The sequence below is a fragment of the Moschus berezovskii genome, chromosome 21 (genome assembly GCF_049115385.1).
Source record: "Moschus berezovskii isolate FMDL1 chromosome 21, NW_MosBer_1.0, whole genome shotgun sequence".
In the NCBI taxonomy this organism is placed as follows: Eukaryota; Metazoa; Chordata; class Mammalia; order Artiodactyla; family Moschidae; genus Moschus; species Moschus berezovskii.
Window position 1 is genome coordinate 68,316,588 of NC_142480.1, and position 22,858 is coordinate 68,339,445.

Sequence of the window (22,858 nt, forward strand, 5' to 3'; positions counted from 1 at the left end):
ATCCCATAATTTGTTGTTATTGAAGTTTTATTTTATTGAAGTACTTCTAATGTGCAATAAATTGTTGACTAAAATTGTTAAAACATTTTCTTTCATATCTTGGGGCTTTCCCAGTGGCACAGTAGTAAAGCATCTGCCTGCCAATGCAGGAGATGTGGGTTCGATCCCTGGGTCAGGGAGAACTTCTGGAGTAGGAAATGGCAAACCACTCCAGTTTTCTTACCTGGAAAATTCCATGGACAGAGGCTGATGGCCTATAGCCCATGGGATCGCAAAGAGTCAGACACAACTGAGCACACACTATCTGATATTCATGCAAGTCATAACAGAAAAAGTACTGTTACTGAGGCATATTTCTCAGCTTTGGTAGTGAAAATTTGTAATTATATAGGCTTATTTCAGATAATAGGGTGGATTTTTCTGATTTTTTTTTTAAGTAGATAATCGATCATGGAATGAGTGCGTTATAGTTAATTTTAAAGTTGTTTTTTTTTTTTCCTTAGTTGAATTTCATGGGAGTTTTATGATATATGAGGTGTTAAGTCAACACATTGCGTATTGTATGATGTTCCCAAGCATTGGGGTTTACTGCTTTTTGAATTTGAATGTTTTACATTGTTTTCCACTTCAGTCACTCAGTACCTTCTTTGAAAAGAGGTCAAGCACTATAAAAGCTCAGATTAATTTGCACAAAATAAATCAACATTTGAGTAAGATGAGAATTCGGAGTTTTAGAAAATAGTGTGTTAAGATTCATTTTTGTGTGTGGGCTTGTATTTTTTTCATGAGTAAGAAAAGCGTGAGAGAAGGAACACATGGAGGTTTTCTTTTTCTAATGTATCTCATACAGTGGCACTCATGCGTTCCATAGCCTCCATATTTACTCTGTTCCTCTCAAGGGAATATACATATAGATATAAATTTTGTCATTAAAGATAACAAAAGTCATAGGGTTGTCTGGTTTTTCTGAAAGAGGATAATGGCAGATATTAAAAAGTCTTAATAGCAAAAGCTGGTAAGTAGGCCTAAACCACATTATTTAAAGACAGATATGAGAGGGAAGTAAAATGAATTCCAGCAAACTGCAGCAAACTTTTTCATGTCTCTAACAATCCATTGCTCCAGAAATTTTATCTCAAAAAATCCTTGAATTGTTCTCTTTTTTATTTCTTCTGTGATTTCATTAGAATTTCACCTTGTTGCATTATTGTAATTGTGAAAATGTGTAGTAAGTTGAATTCAGTCTGGCCTTTCATGACCTCCTGTTATTTTTGACTTAGGATATTATTTCTTTATAGGGAAGAATGGATATAATAGAAAATGTTAATAAACTCCCATGGATTTAAATATTACAAGCTGAAAAAACAATGGTAACATCAGTTTAGGGGAGATGGTCATTACTTGTATTTTAAAGACTCTGAAGTCAAGGTGGGGGAAATGAAAGGCTTCTTGTAAGAATCAGCTAGACTGCAATATTAAGTAAACTCCAGAAAGAATGCTATCTTATTACAAACAGTGGAAATTTATTTCTAGCTCATCCAACAATCATAATATCCTGGATTGGCAGAGTTCTGGTTCACACAGTCATTCAAAGATGGAGCTTTATTGGCAACTGTTATCCTCAACACGATTTTCAGAACCATCCTAGGAGTGTCATCCCATTAGCCAGAAGGAGAAAAGCCTTGGCCTGAAAGTAGCACTTACCTCAGAAAGCTGGGAAAGGACAATGTGTCTAACCCAGAAAGGAGAGGAAGTAAATTTTGGTGACTACTACTAGTGGTATCCTAAAAAATCCCATGGATGGAGGAGCCTGGTAGGCTGCAGTCCGTGGGGTCGCTATGGGTTGGACACGACTGAGCGACTTCACTTTCACACATTGGAGAAGGAAATGGCAACCCACTCCAGTGTTCTTGCCTGGAGAATCCCAGGGACGGGGGAGCCTGGTGGGCTTCCATCTATGGGGTCACACAGAGTCGGACACGACTGAAGTGACTTAGCAGCAGCAGCAGCAGCAGTGGTATGTTTGGAGAAGGAAATGGCAACCCACTCCAGTGTTCTTGCCTGGAGAATCCTGTGGACGGAGGAGCCTGGTGGGCTGCTTGCTATCCATGGGGTTGCACAGAGTCGGACACGGCTGAAGCGACTTAGCAGTGGTGGTGGTTTCTCTTGTCTGCTTGTAAGTTGCCTTCTTCCCACTCTATTTTTTAATTACTCTGTAACTATTTCCTGTTCCTGTGTAAGATTTATTCCAGCCTATTACTTGGCTGCATATGGCAGTATCTGTCAACTTCAGAGTGTATGGTTAGTGATATATTAATTCTCCGTCACCCACAGAATGGTCACCGTGAAAAAAAACAAATTTTAAAGGAAGACTCAGAAAGTAACTGGTTTGGTTTTAGGACATGGGCTGTTTCCAAAAGAAGACTCTGAAGAAACCTTTCTGAAAACATGGCCTCAGTCCAAGTCTTTTGAAAACAGTAGTGAAATGAGAAACGTCTCAGAAATACACTGTTGTTTCTGGTCTACAGTGAGGAATGTGATGAGTCACCACATGATATCCTTGATTCATATTTATAGTTAATGGTGCATGTTAATATTTGCCATCATTGTGAAAAGAGTGAGCTCATTAAAAGCTGTGTCTAATAATGTATATAGAATATAAAAGAATGAGTAAGGTTGTACTGCTGTTACTAGTACATTGGGAAAAAAGATAAGCATGTTTTGTTTGTTAAAGATAACTTTTTAAAAACAGTTGTAAATCACAAGTGGTATTTAGTGTAAAATATTTGGCCATTTTGTTTTTCACTAGAATTTATTAAAGCAAACGTGTGTATGTTATGAAAATAAATGTTCTCTCTTCTCCTCATTTTCTAGATGTGACTTACCTAACCGAAGAGATGGTGTATGAAATTCTTGAATTATGTAGAGAGAGAGAGGATTATTCCCCTTTAATTCGTGTTATTGGAAGAGTTTTTTCTAGTGCTGAAGCATTGGTACAAAGCTTTCGGAAAGTCAAACAACACACCAAGGAAGAACTGAAATCTCTTCAAGGAAAGGACGAGGATAAAGATGAAGACGAAAAGGAAAAGGCTGCATGTTCCGCAGCAGCTATGGAGGAGGATTCAGAAGCATCTTCCTCGAGGATAAGTGATAGCTCACAAGGAGATAACAACTTACAAAAGTTAGGCCCTGATGATGTGTCTGTGGATATTGAGGCTATTAGAAGGGTCTACACCAGATTGCTTTCTAATGAAAAAATAGAAACTGCTTTTCTCAATGCACTTGTGTATTTGTCACCTAATGTGGAATGTGACTTGACGTATCACAATGTATACTCCCGAGATCCTAATTATCTGAATTTATTCATTATTGTCATGGAGAATAGAAATCTCCACAGTCCTGAATATCTGGAAATGGCTTTGCCACTATTTTGCAAAGCAATGAGCAAACTACCCCTTGCAGCCCAAGGAAAACTGGTCAGACTGTGGTCTAAATACAGTGCAGACCAGATTCGGAGAATGATGGAAACATTTCAGCAGCTGATTACATACAAAGTCATAAGCACTGACTTTAACAATCGAAATCTAGTGAACGATGATGATGCTATTGTTGCTGCTTCCAAGTGCTTGAAAATGGTTTACTATGCAAATGTAGTAGGAGGGGAGGTAGACACAAATCATAATGAAGAAGATGATGAAGAGCCCCTTCCTGAGTCCAGTGAATTGACACTTCAGGAGTTATTGGGAGAAGAAAGAAGGAATAAGAAAGGTCCTCGAGTGGACCCACTGGAAACTGAACTTGCTGTTAAAACTCTGGATTGTCGAAAACCACTTATCCCTTTTGAAGAGTTTATTAATGAACCACTGAATGATGTTCTAGAAATGGATAAAGATTATACTTTTTTCAAAGTAGAAACAGAGAACAAGTTCTCTTTTATGACATGTCCGTTTATACTGAATGCTGTCACAAAGAATTTGGGATTATATTATGACAATAGAATTCGCATGTACAGTGAACGAAGAATTACTGTTCTCTACAGCTTAGTTCAAGGACAGCAGTTGAATCCATATTTGAGACTCAAAGTCAGACGTGACCATATCATAGATGATGCACTTGTCCGGGTAAGTTGGGCTACTGTTTAAAAATTAGTACTAGATCCAGTACCTAATGATGGGCATGCTGTGATACAGTTCAGTGAATTCGTTTTATAAGTGACTTTTGGGGGAGGTGGATGAATGTATATAATACTATATAGTATAGGAACACATTGACTTTTTTATTGTAAGTACTTTTGTTGTTGCCCCGTCCAAGTTTATAAATGTTCCACAAAATATTGATTGTCTTGTATCATGGTAACTCTCTTTTTGAAAAAGAATAAATTTTCTATATCTTGACAACTAACCCCCGAAGTTTTTTCATTCAGAAGAGAAGTGGATGTTCTAAAGCATAGAGCCAAGGGGCTGTGGGATACACCCGATAATGAGTGTGAATGTTAAGTCTCAATGGGGAGAAGTGGTAGGACACTACCACACTGTAAACTAGAAGTGGCGTCTAAAACTTCCAGTGTGTAAAACTCGTGAGGTTGATGAAGTGACCCAGGCAGGTTGGAGCACGCTGCTAGTGAGCGTCCCTCCTGGGTCACCCTGAGTGTCCCTGTAAAGCACTGCTGGGCTGTGAGAGTTTCCTCCCACTTCAACATACATGCGGACTATGCAGGGCCTTAGAGTCGGTTGGAACTTGTGGGAAAACTACTGTTCCAGGAATCTTATAATTAATGGTGTCTGTATCATCATTCCAATCTAGGGAGATTAAACTGGGAGAAGACTGAGAATACATGTACCCTCTTTCAGACATTGTTGCTTTTTGTTCATTCTTTACCTCCACAGAAAGTAAAAATCTAGTGTCCTCATTAGAATATAAGCCTGGCTAGAAGACAGAATCCGGAGAAGGCAATGGCAAGCCACTCCAGTACTCTTGCTTGGAAAATCCCATGGATGGAGGAGCCTGGTGGGCTGCAGTCCATGGGGTCGCTAAGGGTCGGACACAACTGAGCGACTTCACTTTCACTTTTCACTTTCACACATTGGAGAAGGAAATGGCAACCCACTCCAGTGTTCTTGCCTGGAGAATCCCAGGGATGGGGGAGCCTGGTGGGCTTCCATCTATGGGGTCACACAGAGTCGGACACGACTGAAGTGACTTAGCAGCAGCAGCAGCAGAAGACAGAATCCAGTTGCCAGTCACATGTACCAACATTTACATTTGTCAGAGGGTTCTTTATCACAGAGTGTAGTTGTATTTATAATATTAGGTATACCTGGCATTGCTAGTTGTATTTCATCAACTTCAAGTAAAATTTAATGGCAACTAAAATTAAGATATAGCCAGTCTTATATACTTATAAAGGAAAAGAGCCCATGGAACAGACAACTAGAAAGTAATGATACTTATTTCAAAATGTACTTCAGTTTTAGAATTAGATTTGTCTAAAACTGAGAATTTATAAAACTAAATCAGTGGGGAAAGTTGTTGGACATCTTAGGAAAGTTAAAAGGTGCAGAATTCTGTACTTCTCTGTTACTGTTTGTGTGTGTGTGTTTAATACGAAATACATTTCTAATGTTGAAGGTTCTACGTTATTTAAGAAACTCGGGCAGTTTTTCACCAGAGACAGGAGACGGCAGTGGTTGCTTGAAGTAATCACCATCGCTGCTTTCTGGTGTCCTTTTCACTTTACTTCAGCAGTTTTGAGCTACACAAATAACTAATAACGCAGTACACTTAATAACTGATCTTCAGGCAGCCAGCAACTTATGTTCTGTAGTTTAGCAGAGCAGCGGTAGGATATTGTATAAGGAAGTGATGATGTTTTATAGAAAGCATGTTGAGGTCTGTCTGTGAATTTCCATTGTTAGAACAGAAGAGCAATCTCTAAACTACACATTTTATCTTTGTCTTCTTGGGGTTTGGGATCCTTTCATCTGTTTCCAGCAAAAGCTATATTTGACCTTTAAAAGCATTGAAATTAACTGTGTAAGACTCAATCCAGAGTTTTAAAAAATTGTCTGCCTTACTAACTGCCTTCTCAGAAATTTCTGAGAGCCTGCCTCTCCCTCTGCTCCTGTCCCATTCCCCCAATACCCCAGTAAAGCAAGATTAAGAACCTACAAAAGTTTAGGTGCTTATTGTATAATTATTTTATTCTAAAAGTTATCCTCCAGAATTTTGAGCAAATAACCATTTTGGTTTATAAGAACTTCCTTTCAGCAGGTGTTAGGGTAAAGTTAATTGTGAACTTTTAAATTATGCTGACAAATTGTTTGTTTTTCCGTATGTTTGGCTTATTATATCAAAGGTAATTCGTGTTCACTGGGTAACATCTGTACTTGAATATTACCACTTCAGAAACCCTTTGTGTGAGGCACTTTGCTAAGCAGTAGAGACGTAAAGATGAATCATGACTGCTGAGGAGCTTAGGGGCACACATTAAACAGATTTTAGTCTCATTTTCTTCCGCTCCTCACTTCTCTCCCTCCCTTCTTTCCATCTTTCGTAACAGTGTGAAAAGATTGGTTTTTTAAAGCATCAAAATAGATCATGGAAGTCAAATTGATAATCTGCAAATGTTGAGGGAACATTTATAGCAGTTGATGTAACAATAAGTAGTGTTAAGGTGATCCTCTCAGGGTACACTGTAGAAAGTACTGATGGATTTTCAACATCTCGTTCCCCAAAGATGTACTTTGCCTTTTGTAAGCCTCATCTTTTTATATCACAATTTGATAAGCAAAATAAACCTATTGATCACTATCTTGTGTGCATATATGCTAAGTTGCTTCAGTCATGTCTGACTCTTTGTGACCCTATGGACTGTAGCTTGCCAGGCTCCTCTGTCCCTGGGATTCTCCAGGCTAGAATACTGGAGTGGGTTGCCATGCCCTCTGGGGAATCCTCCTGACCCAGGAGTCGAACCCGTGTCTCTTGTGTCACCTGCACTGGCAGGAGACACTTTACCACTCCTAGCACCACCTTGGAAGCCCAACCACTTTCTCACGACCTGCCAATTTTGAACTACAGAGTACGGCCAGGAAAAGAAGAGATGAGAAACTTTGTGGTGGGTTCAATATTAATAATTGAATAATTAAGGTTATAGGGTCTTAGACTTGTAAGAGCTAAAAGAAGCCTTAAAACCTGTCTACTCAGTTTATAAATGAGGCCTGGAAATTAGTTACTACATACATGGCAGTCTTGAGTATGTTTTCTGTTGGATCTTATTTGTCAGTTATTACTTGTAAGACTGACTAACTTGAAGGTAGGGGTAGTAACTTCACTTACTGATTACAGACTTTTTATTTTAAAAGAAAAATAGTATTCAATGGTTTCATGTACTATGTAATTCAAAGCAAAGTAGCAGATTGTTCCCTAACTGGGGTTTTTAGAGGAATGTTTTTGATGACAATAGGAGTATTATTAGTGTTTACAGTATTTTTATCAAACTTAACGTATCATTCACTGGTTGTAGGGCACACTGTTATTACCATTAAAAAGAAAAAATGCTGCCAGTTTAGTTTTGAGATGCTATAAATTTTATATCCTGATTTCAGATACATAAAAGTATAAAAACAGAAAAGCAGATTTTAAGAATCAATGAAATATAATAGTGTATCAGTTGTCTTTCCACAAATAGACATCAGGATTGCTTAAGAACTTCCCCTACACCCTTAAATTAGTGGAATATTTCTTCCTGGAACTTATTTTCACTATTTTTTGTTGTTCCTTAGGAAAGAGTACAGTGATGATGTTGTTTAGTTGCCAAGTCATGTCTAACTCTTCTGGGGCCACATGGACTGTAGCCCGCCAGGCTCCACAGTCTGTGGGATTTCCCAGACAAGAACGGAGTGGGTTATCATTTCCTTCTCCAGGGCATCTTCCTAACCCATGATCGAACCCAACATCTCTTGCATTGCAGGCAGATTCTTTACCACTGGGCCACTAGGGAAGTCCCAATACAGTGGTAGATAGACTCAGAACTCAGCTTTCAATTTGAATGAGAACAGTTCTAATGTGATGAGGTTATTTACAGTATTTTGCTAATAACATTTGCCTATTTGTGTGCTCTTTTAAATTATCTTTTACATAATTTGTCATTTTTTCTTAGAGCATCTCCAAGGGAGGAGGATGTTAAAAATTTTTTTTTAATTATCTTTTATGTTAGGAGATTGAGTGAGGGTATGAGTATTGTAGGAGATAGTATTATCATCGGTAAGGTGCCCCAAACCACCTCACATCTGAACAGGAGATGTAGAATTGGATAGGAGAGTCCAAAAAAGATTAAAGTTGATGAGGACAAATGACTGGACTGCCAGGAGATCATGCTTAATCTCTTCTAAAAATCACTCACCCATTTTTTGTTTTTTTTCTTTTGACTTTGCTGGTACTATCTAATCTAGTCCCCAGCATTTTCCTTGATAGACATCCTTAGTTATTGTTGAAACAAAACTCGATTCTTCACTTGTCAGCTGACCTACTTTTAGGTAATCCTTTAGGAGTAAGATTACTCTGTAACCCTTCGGTATGCTTGATTGTATCTTCTACATTCACTGTATTGTGCTTAGTGCAGTGGCCATTATAGTTTCTTAAGATTGACTCTAGTTGAAGATATGCTTGGTTTATGTCCTTTAAGTAGAATAAGAGAATGAAGTCGATCTATGTAGATTCTCACACCAACCAATAGTTCAAAGCAGTGAAACTTGTCAGACTCCTTAGTGTTACATATGAGGAAAATGAAACTCAGATTCTCACCTACAGAAATTAATGGCAGGATTGTAAGTAGAACTAACGATTCCTGGTCTCACAGATATGATTTTATATTTGGCTCTTACCCAAACATTTATAGTTAAGCTAAGGCAACTTCATCTCTATAATTTATAGAGAAATGAAAAAACTAAATGTGTCTGGATAATCTAAAAATCTTATTCCAGTCAGTAATTTGATGTGGTAAGGAATCTAATGCAAGAGACGTGGGTTTGATCCCTGAGTCGGGAAGATCTTCTAGAAAAGGAAACGGCTGCCCACTCTAACATTCTTGCTTGGGAAGTCTCATGGACAGAGGAACCAGATGGGTACAGTTCATGGGGTTGCAAAAGAGTTGGACACAACTTAGTAACTAGACAGCAACAGGTAACCCTGTATATAAAAATAAATGAAGGATGCATATAAATTCTCCTTTTCAGAATGTTCATTGACATATTCTTCCAATTTCCAAATATCCTACCTTCAAGATAGCTTTTGATTTAAAAAATTCAATTTTAAATGGTATGTGTCTACTACATTAAGTAATTTACCTTTGCCATTTAGTTCTTAAGTCTTTTGTAATTGAATAATGAATTAGAAGAGTTTGTTTTAAGAGAAATAAAAATAAATGCAGTCCCTTAATAATGACCTTTGTCAAAATAGTTATTGCTAAATTTTATGTTTTGTGTTTGTTACCACAATCATAGTTTTTGTAAAAGATAGACTATTTGTGTCATAAATGATACCATATTTTACAGAACCACATTATATATCTGATAATCTAAATAATAATAGGAAATTTTCACCCACTAAATTCAGTTGCCATCTGTTTTTCAAATCCTTCTTATGAATATTTGCATTTGAATATATCGATTCATAATATATATTTATTGTGATATATACTTAATGTAAAGAGAAATACAGAAGCACATAAGGAAGAGAAAGTCACTCAATATTTTTAAAAAGGTTGTTGCTAGTCATTGAGGAATAGAGCATAGTCAAGAGCTTGCTGCCTCAACTAGAATCTCTATTGTACCACTTACTGACTAATGAGCAAGTTTATGAATCTCATTTCTTCAGGTTATGCATCTGTAAAATGGGGTTAATAATATTAGCACCTGATAAGGTTCTTGTGAAAATTAAATAAGTTGATACATGTAAAGTGCCCTGATATATTAAGTGCTGTATGTTGTTTTGTTGTTAAAGCCGTAGTTTTGTTCTTATAATAGCTGAGTTGTTAAGTTTTTAGCCAAGCCTGAAAAAAATTTTTGAGAACTAATAAAAGTAATAATTTTGCAGGGAATTCATGTAAGTGTTTCATATACATTTACTTACTTATTAGTATATTGATATGCTTATTCTTACAAATAAAACTGAAACAGATAAAGTGACTTTACAATTAACATAATAATAGAACATATTGCATTAAATTTTTTTGGCATTCAGGGTGGGGGATGGAGAGTGAAGATTGGTGGAAATGGAGAGACATGTAATATGTTATTAAGAGTGAAGTTTAATTTGCTTCACTTGTCTATATGAAGTGTCTTGGATAGAGCTAAGACTGGAAAATAGAGCCCTGTGAATCCTCAGAAACTATACCAAATCCGTTAAAAAGTATCAGTCACATCGATAGTGGAGTTACCTCTCAGTCACAAATGCTAGTGAGGAAGAGACAGAGGGCACATAATTAAATAACAGGTAATTATATTTTTCCACATTGAAATACCTTGTAATTGATAGAAGCCCGTTTGTCTTTGTATTGTAAAGGTGTACATAAACATTGGTATACATTTCTATAACACGTAAGCAGGTCGAGGTGAGCAGTGGATTTCATAGCAATATGGAATATTGGCCTGGTGGGTAAACAACATTTGAGCTAAAATGATAATTCTAACTTAGTCCTTGGAATTCTTTATAGGCAGTAACTTGAAACAGATTTCCAACTGGAGCTATTTTTTTCCCCTGTTATTTTCAAAATTTGAGACTAGGCTATAAAATCAAGTTGAGAATCTTTTGTTAAAAGAGCAAAATTGTTTTAAAAGTTAACAACATGATGCATTGTCTTAAAAATATCACCCACTCTAGAACTCTTTCTCATGCATTATTTCTTATTAAGCCTTCACAACTTTGCAGTAGGAATAGTATTAGCCTGTTATTTTTTTTCTTTGCAGATGAGGAAACAGGCTTAGCTGAGTTCTTTGCAAAAGTTTAAAGGTTAAAAGTTAACATTAAGTGACAATTTGGACAAATAGAGTATTTAACTTAATGTTTCCACAATAACACTGTCTCAAAAATAAATTATCTTAATGCAACTTGGCATAAAAATGATTTTGCAAGTGTTACAGAGCACTGTTGTACAGAATAGACATTCCTTAAAGATTCTAAACTCACAGAATCAGAATTCTGCAGTTGAAGATTTCCAGGAGATCATTTTTGCCTTTGTTCAGACGTTTTTGATTGCAACCCCTAAGATACTTTTTACTCCTGTGCATATTTGCCTGTGCGTATGATTGAAACAGAAGTTTTATAGAATAGTAGATGCCAGTCCTGTGTAATGCATTCTGATTTGTTTCATTTACTTGGTTTGCATTGAATGGATTGAGCTACCCACTAATGAATTGCAGTTGGCAGCTTGAAAAACATTGACCTAGGGCAACTGACCTGAATCTTGAATTTATGAGATTTTATTTTTTATAGACACATTAGAATGCCCAAAATAGTGATGTTATCTAAACTAATTACTTTAGGACTGACTATAGTATGCTTACTCTGATGATGTTTTCCTTACTCAAAACCATTTTAAAAATTCTCGTTGTAATAGTTGCAAAAATCTGAATACCCTTAAATATATTCTGTTTTGGCAAATTTAAAATCACTTTGGCAAATAAGATGGATGATCAGTCAGGCATGCTGTTAGTAAATTTCAGATACATAAGACAAACTGCAATGTAAATGTTTCACATTAGAATATGGTGTTGATTTTATGATTAATTTCATAATACTGAGAGCAATCACTATTTGATAGATACAAAAGGCATTTGGTAAAGATTTATGGTTGAAGAAATGTTGAAACTAGGATTTGATAACTGTTAGTAAGAAGTTAAGAGTAAGGATATCAGCAAATATATGCCTCATCTGCTTTCAAAAAAGTGAATATAAAATGTTTCTCATCCATTAAAATGGTAATTTATACTAAAGTATTATAAGAGACCATAAACTGCTTCCCTAAATGTATTTTTCTTGATTGAAATTATTTATGATTTAATAGATAGACTTAATTCTTGAGTTTCTATTCTAATAAAGAATTACAAGTTAACAGTTTTGAAGTCAACTTCTATACACCTTTGTTTCTCCTGAAATAATTTGAGGCATTTTTGCTATCTTGACTTCTTTCCCCATGTCCTGATCTTACAACCCAGGTTTGTTATGTACATAGTTAACAGGAAATCTAATTCTAGTTTCATATCAAATCAGTAGTTAGAAAGTAGCCCTTTTAAAATTCTATGCCAGTTTCTTTTCTATCCTATTTTCCCATTATCTGTGAGGCAAAATCTTTGCCTTTACTGGCTTTTTACCAGTTTGGTTCCTGTTTCCATTTAAAATATATCAAAAGCATTATCTTTTTATTTGCTCCTGCCCCTACACTTTATTTTGTTTTCATCCTAATACTGGGTTTCATCTTCTTTCCACTTTTTCCACTCACTAGCTAGAGATGATCGCTATGGAAAATCCTGCAGACTTGAAGAAACAGTTGTATGTGGAATTTGAAGGAGAACAAGGAGTTGATGAGGGAGGTGTTTCCAAAGAATTTTTTCAGCTGGTTGTGGAGGAAATCTTCAATCCAGATATTGGTAAATATTTTAGTGATGTGATCATGGTGTCATACCTTTTTGAATTAAGAGTTTATTTACCTAGGTTTACAAATATTTTCAGTTATGAAGAGCAACAGAGAATTTTGGTATGAATTAACTAGAATCAATGATAATGACTGGATTTGTGGGCTTTGGGATGGATCCTGCATCACTCACTCATTCAAGTTCTTAGATTACTTAGCAAATATTTTTAATACAGGAAATTATCTCTTAGGTAAAAGAAATTGAAGACATTTTAGAATGATACATTAGAACAGTTGAAGAAATGTTTTGCTCTTTTTCAGTTTAAAATACTCATCAACCAAAGCATTTCTGAGACAAGAGTTTCATAGAATAATGGTCTGAAGACTCTTGAGAATGTCTCACAAGTGTACCGTGCTCAAAATTTGGGTGTACTGATTGATAGCAAATTAATTTGGTTTATTTCCTACAGCATTTCTTGGGCTTAATATTATAATATTTTCCCACACTTTTTGGACTCCAGAACCCTTTTTCCATCCCACATCTAGTAGCTTTTGCTTTCCAGAAGAGTTTTCATTGAACATGATTTGGGAGAGGTTGATCTATAATATGTCAGTCTGAAAATGAAGAATTTGGGTTTCACTGATAGACAAAATAATAGAGTTGGCAAAGTAGAACAGGAAAAAGACAAGAGCTTCCTGGATAGTATACTCTTGGATAATTCTGATCTGATTTAATTTCTACAGTATAAACCTTGGTTACTGGGGTTGCTTACTTTTAAAATCGAATGCATGACAATTAGAGGAAAAGAAGTCCTCTAAAGGTACCATCATAATTGTGAAGAACGTGGCATAGAATAATGCACATCATTTCCTGTTGATTCTCAGTGTGTACACTGAATTGACTTTTCTGTATTTGTTGTTAGTCTGCTTATAAATGGAAGTAGACATTTTGACTTCATGACATAAACATAGTTAAGGTAAGACTTAGTATTTTAGCTAATGTTTTTTAATAATCTGAAGACTATGTCGTTTATATATATAATTTGCTCAAAGTAAACTTAGATGTATAAATCCTTGCTGTTTTTGAGATAGAAAATTAATTTATAAGCTTCATTAAAAACCATGGTGTTTTTGAGATAGAAAATTAATTTAAAAGCTTCATATCTTTGGTGAACATTAGCTCTTTATGTTATCTAAAAATGTTAAACATTAGTTACAAAGTATATTTACATTATATGCAGAAATACTTTTAAGAAAAAACATACATTAAACAATTCTGCTTGATAGTAAAACAATTAAAATGATGACAGTAGAAATATCAAAAAGGAATATTTTAGAAGAGCCACCCTTTATGGAACTTTTCTCATAGGGACCTGAAGATAAATGTACCACGAATGGAATCTCTTGGACTTTTAAGATTATTATCTTTCAAGCACAAAAATGAGAGTAGTGACCTGTGTAATTTACATTCTGATTAATTTATAGTTTATAGCTTTTGAGTCCAAGGACATACATTTGTGATATTTCTTCAGATATATTCATTATAATTATTTTTAACTGTTCTGATCCAGTTAATACCATATTTATAATTAAATGAAGTTTTTAGCACTTCCCTAGATGTTGTAATTTCAGCCTGTAAAAAAAAGTTGAATGTAAACTGACATTCAAGTATGAATTAGGTAATTTATAAAATTTTATTTTGTGAACATTAAGTTGCATTAGAAAAATATCTTAAATTCATGTTCTTAGGATCAAGGGAACCCTTTAAATTTCTCTTTATGTTTAACTTCAACTAAATGTGAAAATGAAGAAACATTTTTAAAGCTTTTTAAAAAGCTTAAAAACTGGTTGACTTCTTTAAAAATGTTGATTTCTAAAGTTTATTCTGTTGGAACTTACCCCTCTTTCTTAGATCTAATTCTTAAAATATTTTCATTTAGTTCCACAGTAGCAACTGAAAAATCATTTTATAGTAAAATGAAATTGTTAATTCAATTAAAATATCATTTAACCTTTATCTTAGATATTTCTTTACAAGAAAGGAGGTAAGTCTGCCATGGTAATGGCTATTTAGATTCCTATTTTTAAATGAGTGATATAAATAGTGAAGACCATGTGAAATTGAAAGAAGACTACAAATTAGTTTTGTTTTACTTTTTGGCTCACAGTTAATGTGTGTATTAAATGGCTTTGGGTTTTGGACATAATCTTAAGTTTATCAAGTTTGCCTGAGTTTTAAGTACTTGGCATTTTTGTTTAAAAGGTACTTGAAAAAGTTCATGGAACCATTATGCCATTTGGAGAAAAAAAAGACTTTTTCTTAATGAAATTCAAAATTGTTTTTTAAAACAGTACGTGTGGATTAAATATGTTTTAATAAGTGAAACATTTTCAAAATATGATTCTTTTTTTCTTCTGCATTTTTCAACCATTCAGTGGTGAAAATATGAATGCAAGTTAACTTTTGATTTGCGTTAATAGAAGATTAGAGAACTAGAATTTAATGAACAGTTTTCCTAACTTAGAAAATGCCAACAGAATGGCTTATTATTTTAATATATGCTACACAATTTGTAGCATTCATATGTATTTAAACTTTGTTTTCGCAATTCCTGATGTAACAGAAAAAAGCCCTAATGCAAATAAATTTACATGTGTAATTATATTGATTTTTGTATTTTATATGTATAATTATTTGTTCATCTGTCTAATAAAATATGAAAGTAATGCATTTAAAAAAATCATTTCTTACAGGTATGTTCACATATGATGAATCTACAAAGCTGTTTTGGTTTAATCCATCCTCTTTTGAAACTGAGGGTCAGTTCACTCTGATTGGCATAGTACTGGGTTTGGCTATTTACAATAACTGTATACTGGATGTACATTTTCCCATGGTTGTCTACAGGAAGCTAATGGGGAAAAAAGGAACTTTTCTTGACTTGGGAGACTCTCATCCTGTAAGTCTTGTCATTTTTTATTCTTTTAGATTTTATTTAAAAGCAGATATAGAATTTATATAAAATTTTTAAAGCTTTGATTTGAAATCTTTGTTTTGTTATCTATCTGAAATGCCGTAAACACTTAAAAACTTGAAGGAGAACTTGTTACAAGCAAGTCAGCTTTGCAAGGTTGATTCTGTAGAAAAGTGTTTCTAATTTTTTTTTTTTAATGGAATCATGAGATTGTTGGGTAGAGTCAGAGCTGCCGTTAGTCAGGGGCTCTGGTGGCTGCAGCCAGCCCCTCCTTACCCTTGAGATGCCTCTCAGGGTCCCGGTAGAGCACAGTGTGAGACCCATGGCGAAGTAGCTGGTGTGGGGTTTCTCAGCAGAGGGAGGTATCACCACTGACTGACCGTCTCTCTCATGTCTGCACAGAAACTACTAGAAGAGGGGTGCTGTTTGTACTCTAATTCTTACTGTTAGTTTGTTTTTTAATCTTTTCCCAAGAAGAGTGATGCAAACTGTTGTATTTTATAGTTCTGTGGTAGCCTTAATTTTTCCTTTTCTGATTGGTAGGTTCTATATCAGAGTTTAAAAGACTTACTGGAGTATGAAGGGAATGTGGAAGATGATATGATGATCACTTTCCAGATATCTCAGACAGATCTTTTTGGTAATCCGATGATGTATGATCTAAAAGAAAATGGTGATAAAATTCCAATTACCAATGAAAACAGAAAGGTAATAAATGTTTTTGTGTCATCCTTGTCTTTGTCTCTTTAATAACAGAATTTTAAAGCATATATGTGTGCGTTTGTGCGTGCACTGCTTCAGTTGTGTCCCACTCTGTGAGACCCCGTGGACAGCAGCCCGCCAGGCTCCTCTGTCCATGGGGTTCTCCAGGCAGGAATACTGGAGTGGGTTGCCATGCCTTCCTCCAGGGAAAGCACATATGCTTGTAGTTTTTAAAGAAGTTTCTAATGTCATCTGTACAAAGAAATCAAGTAACTAAGTTCTTATAAATGAAACAGCCACAGTTCTTTAACCTTGACTAAAGGCTGGTATGAGAGCATGTGGTTGGACACTGAACCCCTCCTAAAGAAAGAGGCCCCAAGTGGGAGACAGTGCATGGCTCAGTGTGGCTGTGGTGTAAAGCAGGAAGAAGGCTATCTCTCAAATTAAGCTGTAGAGGGGTAGGAAATAGGGAAGGTCCTTATAACCAGATGGTCAATAATTGCTTCTAATGTACACACAAATACACGTGCCTTAAATAAACATCTGAAAAGTGCTAAAGAATAAATATTTTAAAGAAATCAGTTTTGTGTTTTCTGTTGACTAGAAAAGTATACATCTGGGAACAGGGGAATAACCCAGAATATAACCCAGGGGAATTATGATATATATAAAACCTTTAAAAAAAATGTTTATATTAATACAATTTTTGATGAAATGTATTAATTAAGTTGGAATACAGAGTGTATCTTCCATTTTTTATTTGGTACAGTAGCTTGCTCACCAAGTGAAAAACCGATATTTTTGTTGAAACATAACAGTAGGCAGCTTCCCAAATATTCTAGAATAGGAAATATGAAACACTTCCTTGTTTGCTCATTTCCAGTACTCTATTAAAAATGTTAGCTTTTATAAATTGACGTATAAATGGTTTAAATGGGTTTGCGTTTGCATAACCTAATTGAGAGAACTTTAAAATTGTATCAAGGCCCAGGTTTTATCTTCAGTTTTGTTTAATATCAAAGTTGAAACTTACATGTATGTGGCCTCTTTGGTGGCTCAGAGTGTAGAGAATCTGCCTGCATTGCGGGAGACCTGGGTTCCGTCCCTGGGTCAGGAAGATCCCCTGGGGAAGGGAATAGTGACCCACCCACTCCAGTATTCCTGCCTGGAGCATGCCATGGACAGAGGAGCCTGGCCAGGTACAGTCCATGGGATCACAGCAAGTTGAACATGACTGAGTGACTAACACATTGTCTATCATAGAGAGCTGTGAAATTGTTAAAGGTATTTTCCTTTGTGTAAAGTTTGGATTTTTAAAAATATTCTTGATTGTGTTTTCTTTGGGAAAATAAAAACATTGTGCAGTCCAGTAGCTTGTATTTTGTTGTATTATGCATCATAAGACATTCTTGTGGTTAATGTTTTCTGCAGGAATTTGTCAATCTGTATTCTGACTACATTCTCAATAAGTCGGTAGAAAAACAGTTCAAGGCTTTTCGGAGAGGTTTTCATATGGTGACCAATGAATCTCCTTTAAAGTACTTATTCAGACCAGAGGAAATTGAATTGCTTATATGTGGAAGCCGGGTAAGAAAGCAGGGGTTTCCAGAAATATCTTCTGTTGATCTATTGTTTGTAATGGTGTGGTGTAGATGTTAAGACGTGTTTTCTTGAATTTGCAGAACCTAGATTTCCAAGCACTAGAAGAAACTACAGAATATGACGGTGGCTATACCAGGGACTCTGTTGTGATTAGGTGAGGTTCTTAATTCTTAAGAGGAAGAATTAAAATTCACCAAAGGGGTGTAGGTTTTATGCTTTAGACCTTTGCCTCCAGGTTTTATTTTCCAAATAAGCAAACTGACAAATTCTCAATGTATAAAATTAAAAATATATTTGTAATATAATCACCAGTTCCTATTGTTAATCTTGTGATTTATTTCCTGAATAATGTTTTGTGTAAGTGGCATGTTTTCTTCTGCATTGGGGGTATAAAGTATCTAATATTCCTAGTAATTCTGGTTACAGTGTGCTTAGTGCCAGTTAGATGATGATGAAAATAGAACTACCTCTTGTGAATATTTCTCCTTTCTTTTGACCTCTGGGGAATGTTACTTACCTACCCTGTATGAGGCACCTTTTGTGTGAAATGGAATATTCTTTGATTTAATCCTCATTACATAGCAAGGTACATACTAGAATTTTTATTTTATTTTGAAGACCTTGGCTCCAGATTCTCACAGTAAGGAGAGATTCCTAGTCTTAACTGTTCTCAAGGAGTTGCTCTTGCTGTGTACCGTCTGCTTCTCTTTGCTACTGTCCAGTCCTGAGAGACACAGGCTTCTTCCTCTCCTGCTGAGATGGGGTAAAAAGGGACAAATGCCCTTTTGGCTGTCACTGGTAGGGTGAGGTGATGAAGCATTCCTGGAGGTTGTCTCTGAAGGTTGTCACTCTAAGACTCAAGTATAGGAAGTCTATAATGAGTATCACTTATATCGAGAAATGAATATTTGATGTTCTGTTATTTTCCTTTGTTTTATTCTTCACTTTGGTTTGTGTGAAGTTATTGGTATTTCCTCTGTTTAGCGTACCTTTGGTCATTCTTAGTGGCAGTGGTGAAGTTATTTACTTTTAGCAATTATTGTCCTGCTATTTACTTGAAGTTCAAAGGTGACCCATAACAGAGTTGAAATAGCATGGATAACAACAGCAAAGGGCAACCTCGCTTCTGAGTATGGTCACAGCACCATCTCTGTTAGAGATGTTAGTGATCACAGACAGTTATGACTTTGTGGTATCGTAATGTTTCTCTGAGAATAGTTGAAGGTATCTTGTGCTGCTCTTTATGGAGAAATTACTTTTTAAGTTAAGGTCTTAATTTTATTTCTTTTAGAATAACATGTTATTCTTTCAGAATATTATGTTATTCTTTTAGAATAACATAATTCCTACTTGATATATTAACATCATATGTGAATTTTTTAAATGTTTTTTATTTATAGTTGATTTGCAGTATTGTGTTAGTTTCAGGTATACAGCATATTGTTTTTTTGCAGATTATATTTCATTATATGTTATTATAAGATTGGGTATAATTCCCTGTGCAGTACAGTAAATCCTCGTTGCTTATCTAGTTTACGTGTAGTTGTTTGTAGTTAATCTCATACTCCTAATTTGGCTCCTCTTCCCTATCCCTCCACCATTATATAAGGTCTCTCTTTATGTCTTGTAATTTTCTTTGCTCTGAATATGATATGATGTAACCATTCCTGATTTGTCTTGCTTTGCATGATATATCTTTTTCTTTTTTCTTTCAACCTATCAATGTTCTGAATTTGAAATGAGTTTCTTCCAAAGAGCTGAGTCATGTTTTTTTGATTTACTCTGTCAGTCTTTGCCGTTAACTGTTGTGTTTAGACCATCTGTGTTCAGGGTAGTTATTGATATGGTAGGACTCAAGTCTGCAGTTTTATTTGTTTTCTGTTATTTGCTCCTCATGGTTCCTGGTCTTTTTGCCTTCTGTGGGTTACTTAGTTACTGGAACATTTTTAAGGATTTCTTCTTGATTTTGGTGTTCTGTTTTTGTTTGTGTTGCTTAGTATAGTGTTCTTCATGGTTGCTATTGATATTTGTATCAACATTTCCAGTGAGGTATGGAAACCTTGTTTCCATTTGAGTCTGTTACTTTCCCCACATTTAAATACAATTGTCTTGAGTATTAGTGATGTAATGTATCAGTCATCAAATCCGACTTATAAAATTCATGAGGAGAATTATAGTCTGTTGTATGTCCCTTTGTTTCTACTTTTTCTGTTCCGTCTGCCTCAGAATCCATCTTTTATCACTTCCTTTAGTTAGTATTCAAAGGCCGATCTGCTAATGACTAATTATTTTAGTTTTCCTTTGTCAGAGGGTGATTTCCACTTTATTTCTGACAGTTTTGTTTATACTGTTTGAAGTTTCTTAACTTATTTAAATCTGTGTGCTTCTGTCTTTTTTCAAACTTGGAGTGTTCTTAGCCATTATTTCTTGAAATGCATTCTCAGTCCCATTCTCTTTTTCCTTTCTTTCTGTGCCTCTAATGATGCCAGTGTTCGGTCATTTGTCACTGTTCTGTGGATACCGAAGGCCCTCAGTTTTTTCAGTCTGTTTTCTCTTTTGCTCAGGTTTTGATCCTCGGTTATCTTGACTCTACTATTGAATCCATCTAGTATTTTTCTCTTACTGTGTTTTTCAGTTCTGTAATTTGCATTTGTCTCTTTTTTTAATTCTAACTTAAACATTTTGCTAAGACTCAGTTTCTGATGTTTCAGTTTTGAAACACTAGAACTTATAATTGCTTATAGAATAATCTTTATGATGACCTCATTAAAATCCTTGTCAGTTGCAGTATGTTATTCATCCCAGTGTTTGATATTGGTTGATTTTCTTTCTTTCATGTGATTTTCATAGTTCTTGGCTTGACAGGTGGTTTTGGATTGTATGCTGGATATTTTGGCTGTTTTATTAGGAGACCCTGGGTCCTATTTACATCTTTTACTTTAGTAGTAAAAAATGTATGGGTCAATACTGTCGTGTTGTGTAGATAGACACAGTAGTTACTTCCAGCTCTTTGCTGTTAGAAGTCACAGTGGATCATTTCACTAACATTATTCCATACATAACATCAAACATCATCAAATTGGGAATTGCTGCTGAAAGTGGGATTGTTAAACTAAATGGTAGATATGTATGTAATTTTGCTAAATATTGCCAAATTCTCCACAGAAATTGTGACATTTTGCACTCCTACCAGTAATATACATGCATATCTCATTTCCTACAATTTTCCCAACCCAGGGTGTTGTTCAGTTCAGCTGTTTGACTGTTAGTTGAGAAATGGCATTGTCACATAGAAAATGTCACAATTTCTATGGAGAATTTGGCAACATTTAGCAGAATATTTAACTCAGGCCATTTTTTTGGTCAGCTGCTTTCATCCCTTTACAGCCAGAGGCTAATTTTAAGGGATACTTCTGTCTCCCAGGGTGCCTCCTGCCCCATCAGGCATGATGTCTTTGTGAGATTGCCATTTTTAATCCAAGATGGTGTCTTGTTGCCAGTGCTCTTACCTGACCTTTTGGGGTGACCCTCATCCCATGTTGTTCTGCACACCCTACTTTTCCACACAGCTCTTCCTGGACTCTGCTAGTGTGGACTCAGGTGTATATAAACAGTTTTAATGTAGAACATAACACTTAATAGGAAGAGAAGAATTTTGCTTAGTATTTTCATTGTAAAAACTGATAGTAACCCTAATGTTTTAAGTTCTGATTTTTTAGAAAGAACCAAAGGAACAGCTGAATTTGTCTCAATGACCACTGCTGGTCTGCTACTTCCTTTAGGATCTGCCTCCTCTATTCAAGGGCACCTGTTGGTCTGCCTCTTCAGATGTGGCTGATTCATTTAGGCTTTAGAACACTCCTGAGGAGCGAGGAGGTTTTTTTTGCTCTGACAGAGGGCTCTGGGTTACTGCATGCCTGCTTTTCCTTGCCAGCCACCCAAAAGGGAACAACCTAAACTGTGGTATGGTTTGTTTCCTTCCTAATGGAGAGATGCGCTTGTGTGCTCCACGTTCAGTTTCCTGTTGTATTTGTTTTTTAAGTTGTTTTCTCTAAACGGGTGGGAGGTTTTTAAGAACTAAAGGGTGGGGAGGATATTACAGTGTCAGGGAATAGACATGGCAAGACTTTGGAGAGAGCCAAAAATTCTAATAAAGCTGCTAATCTATGTTAGAAATAATGGCATTGCAGCAACAGAAATACCAACATTTTGGTAAGAGAAATTGTATACTGGAATACTAGGGTATCAAAAACTAGAATTGTAACTGTGTGTAGGAAGTGTGACATTTTCTGTCAAGATTCTGGAAAGCACTTTCAAATAAATATTAAAATGCATTCCTCAGAAAACTACTAATCACTGAATTTGGTAAACTTACGGTCTACAAAATTAATATACCAGAATCTTTTGCATTTTTATATATAAACAATGAAAGACAACAAAGACAAATTAATGAAATAATCGCTTTTACTGTTGCATCAGAAAGAGTGAGTGACATGCCTAGTACTAAACCTATCTAAGGAGACACCTGTACTCTAAACACTGTAAGATCCTGATGAAAGAAATTGAAGATGACACAACAGGTAGGAATAGTACATTCTTAGACCAAAAGATTCAATGTTGGCAAAATAATTATACTACCCAAGGCAGCCTACAGATTCGATGCAGTCCTACCTATCAGATTACTAGTGGCATTTTTCACAGAACTAGAACAAAAATTTTTAACTTTGTATGCAAACACAGAGACCCTGAATAGCCAAAGCAGTCCTGAGAAACAAAAAAAAAAACCCATTCCTTCCTGCAGCTGAAGGAATCAGGCTTCCTGATCTCATACTATACTCCAAAGCTTTAGTAATCAAAACAGTTGGTATTGGGACAGAAACAGAAATACAGGTCAATGAAGCAGAAAGCCCAGAGACAGACACCTGCGGTCGGTTAATCTGTGTCAGAGGGG

The 22,858-nt window shown here is 35.5% G+C and overlaps 1 protein-coding gene across 7 annotated transcripts in view; it reads left to right on the plus strand.

The window, feature by feature from the left end:
* Positions 1-22,858, plus strand: part of UBE3A (ubiquitin protein ligase E3A) — a 97,117-nt gene that overhangs the window by 69,937 nt on the left and 4,322 nt on the right. For all 7 annotated transcript variants that reach the window (XM_055417659.1, XM_055417658.1, XM_055417661.1 and 4 more), the window contains 6 exons: positions 2,875-4,121; positions 12,500-12,644; positions 15,383-15,588; positions 16,147-16,311; positions 17,737-17,892; positions 17,988-18,061. In XM_055417659.1, the coding sequence (XP_055273634.1) occupies positions 2,875-4,121; positions 12,500-12,644; positions 15,383-15,588; positions 16,147-16,311; positions 17,737-17,892; positions 17,988-18,061 (1,993 nt within the window). The remainder of the gene's footprint in view (positions 1-2,874; positions 4,122-12,499; positions 12,645-15,382; positions 15,589-16,146; positions 16,312-17,736; positions 17,893-17,987; positions 18,062-22,858) is intronic.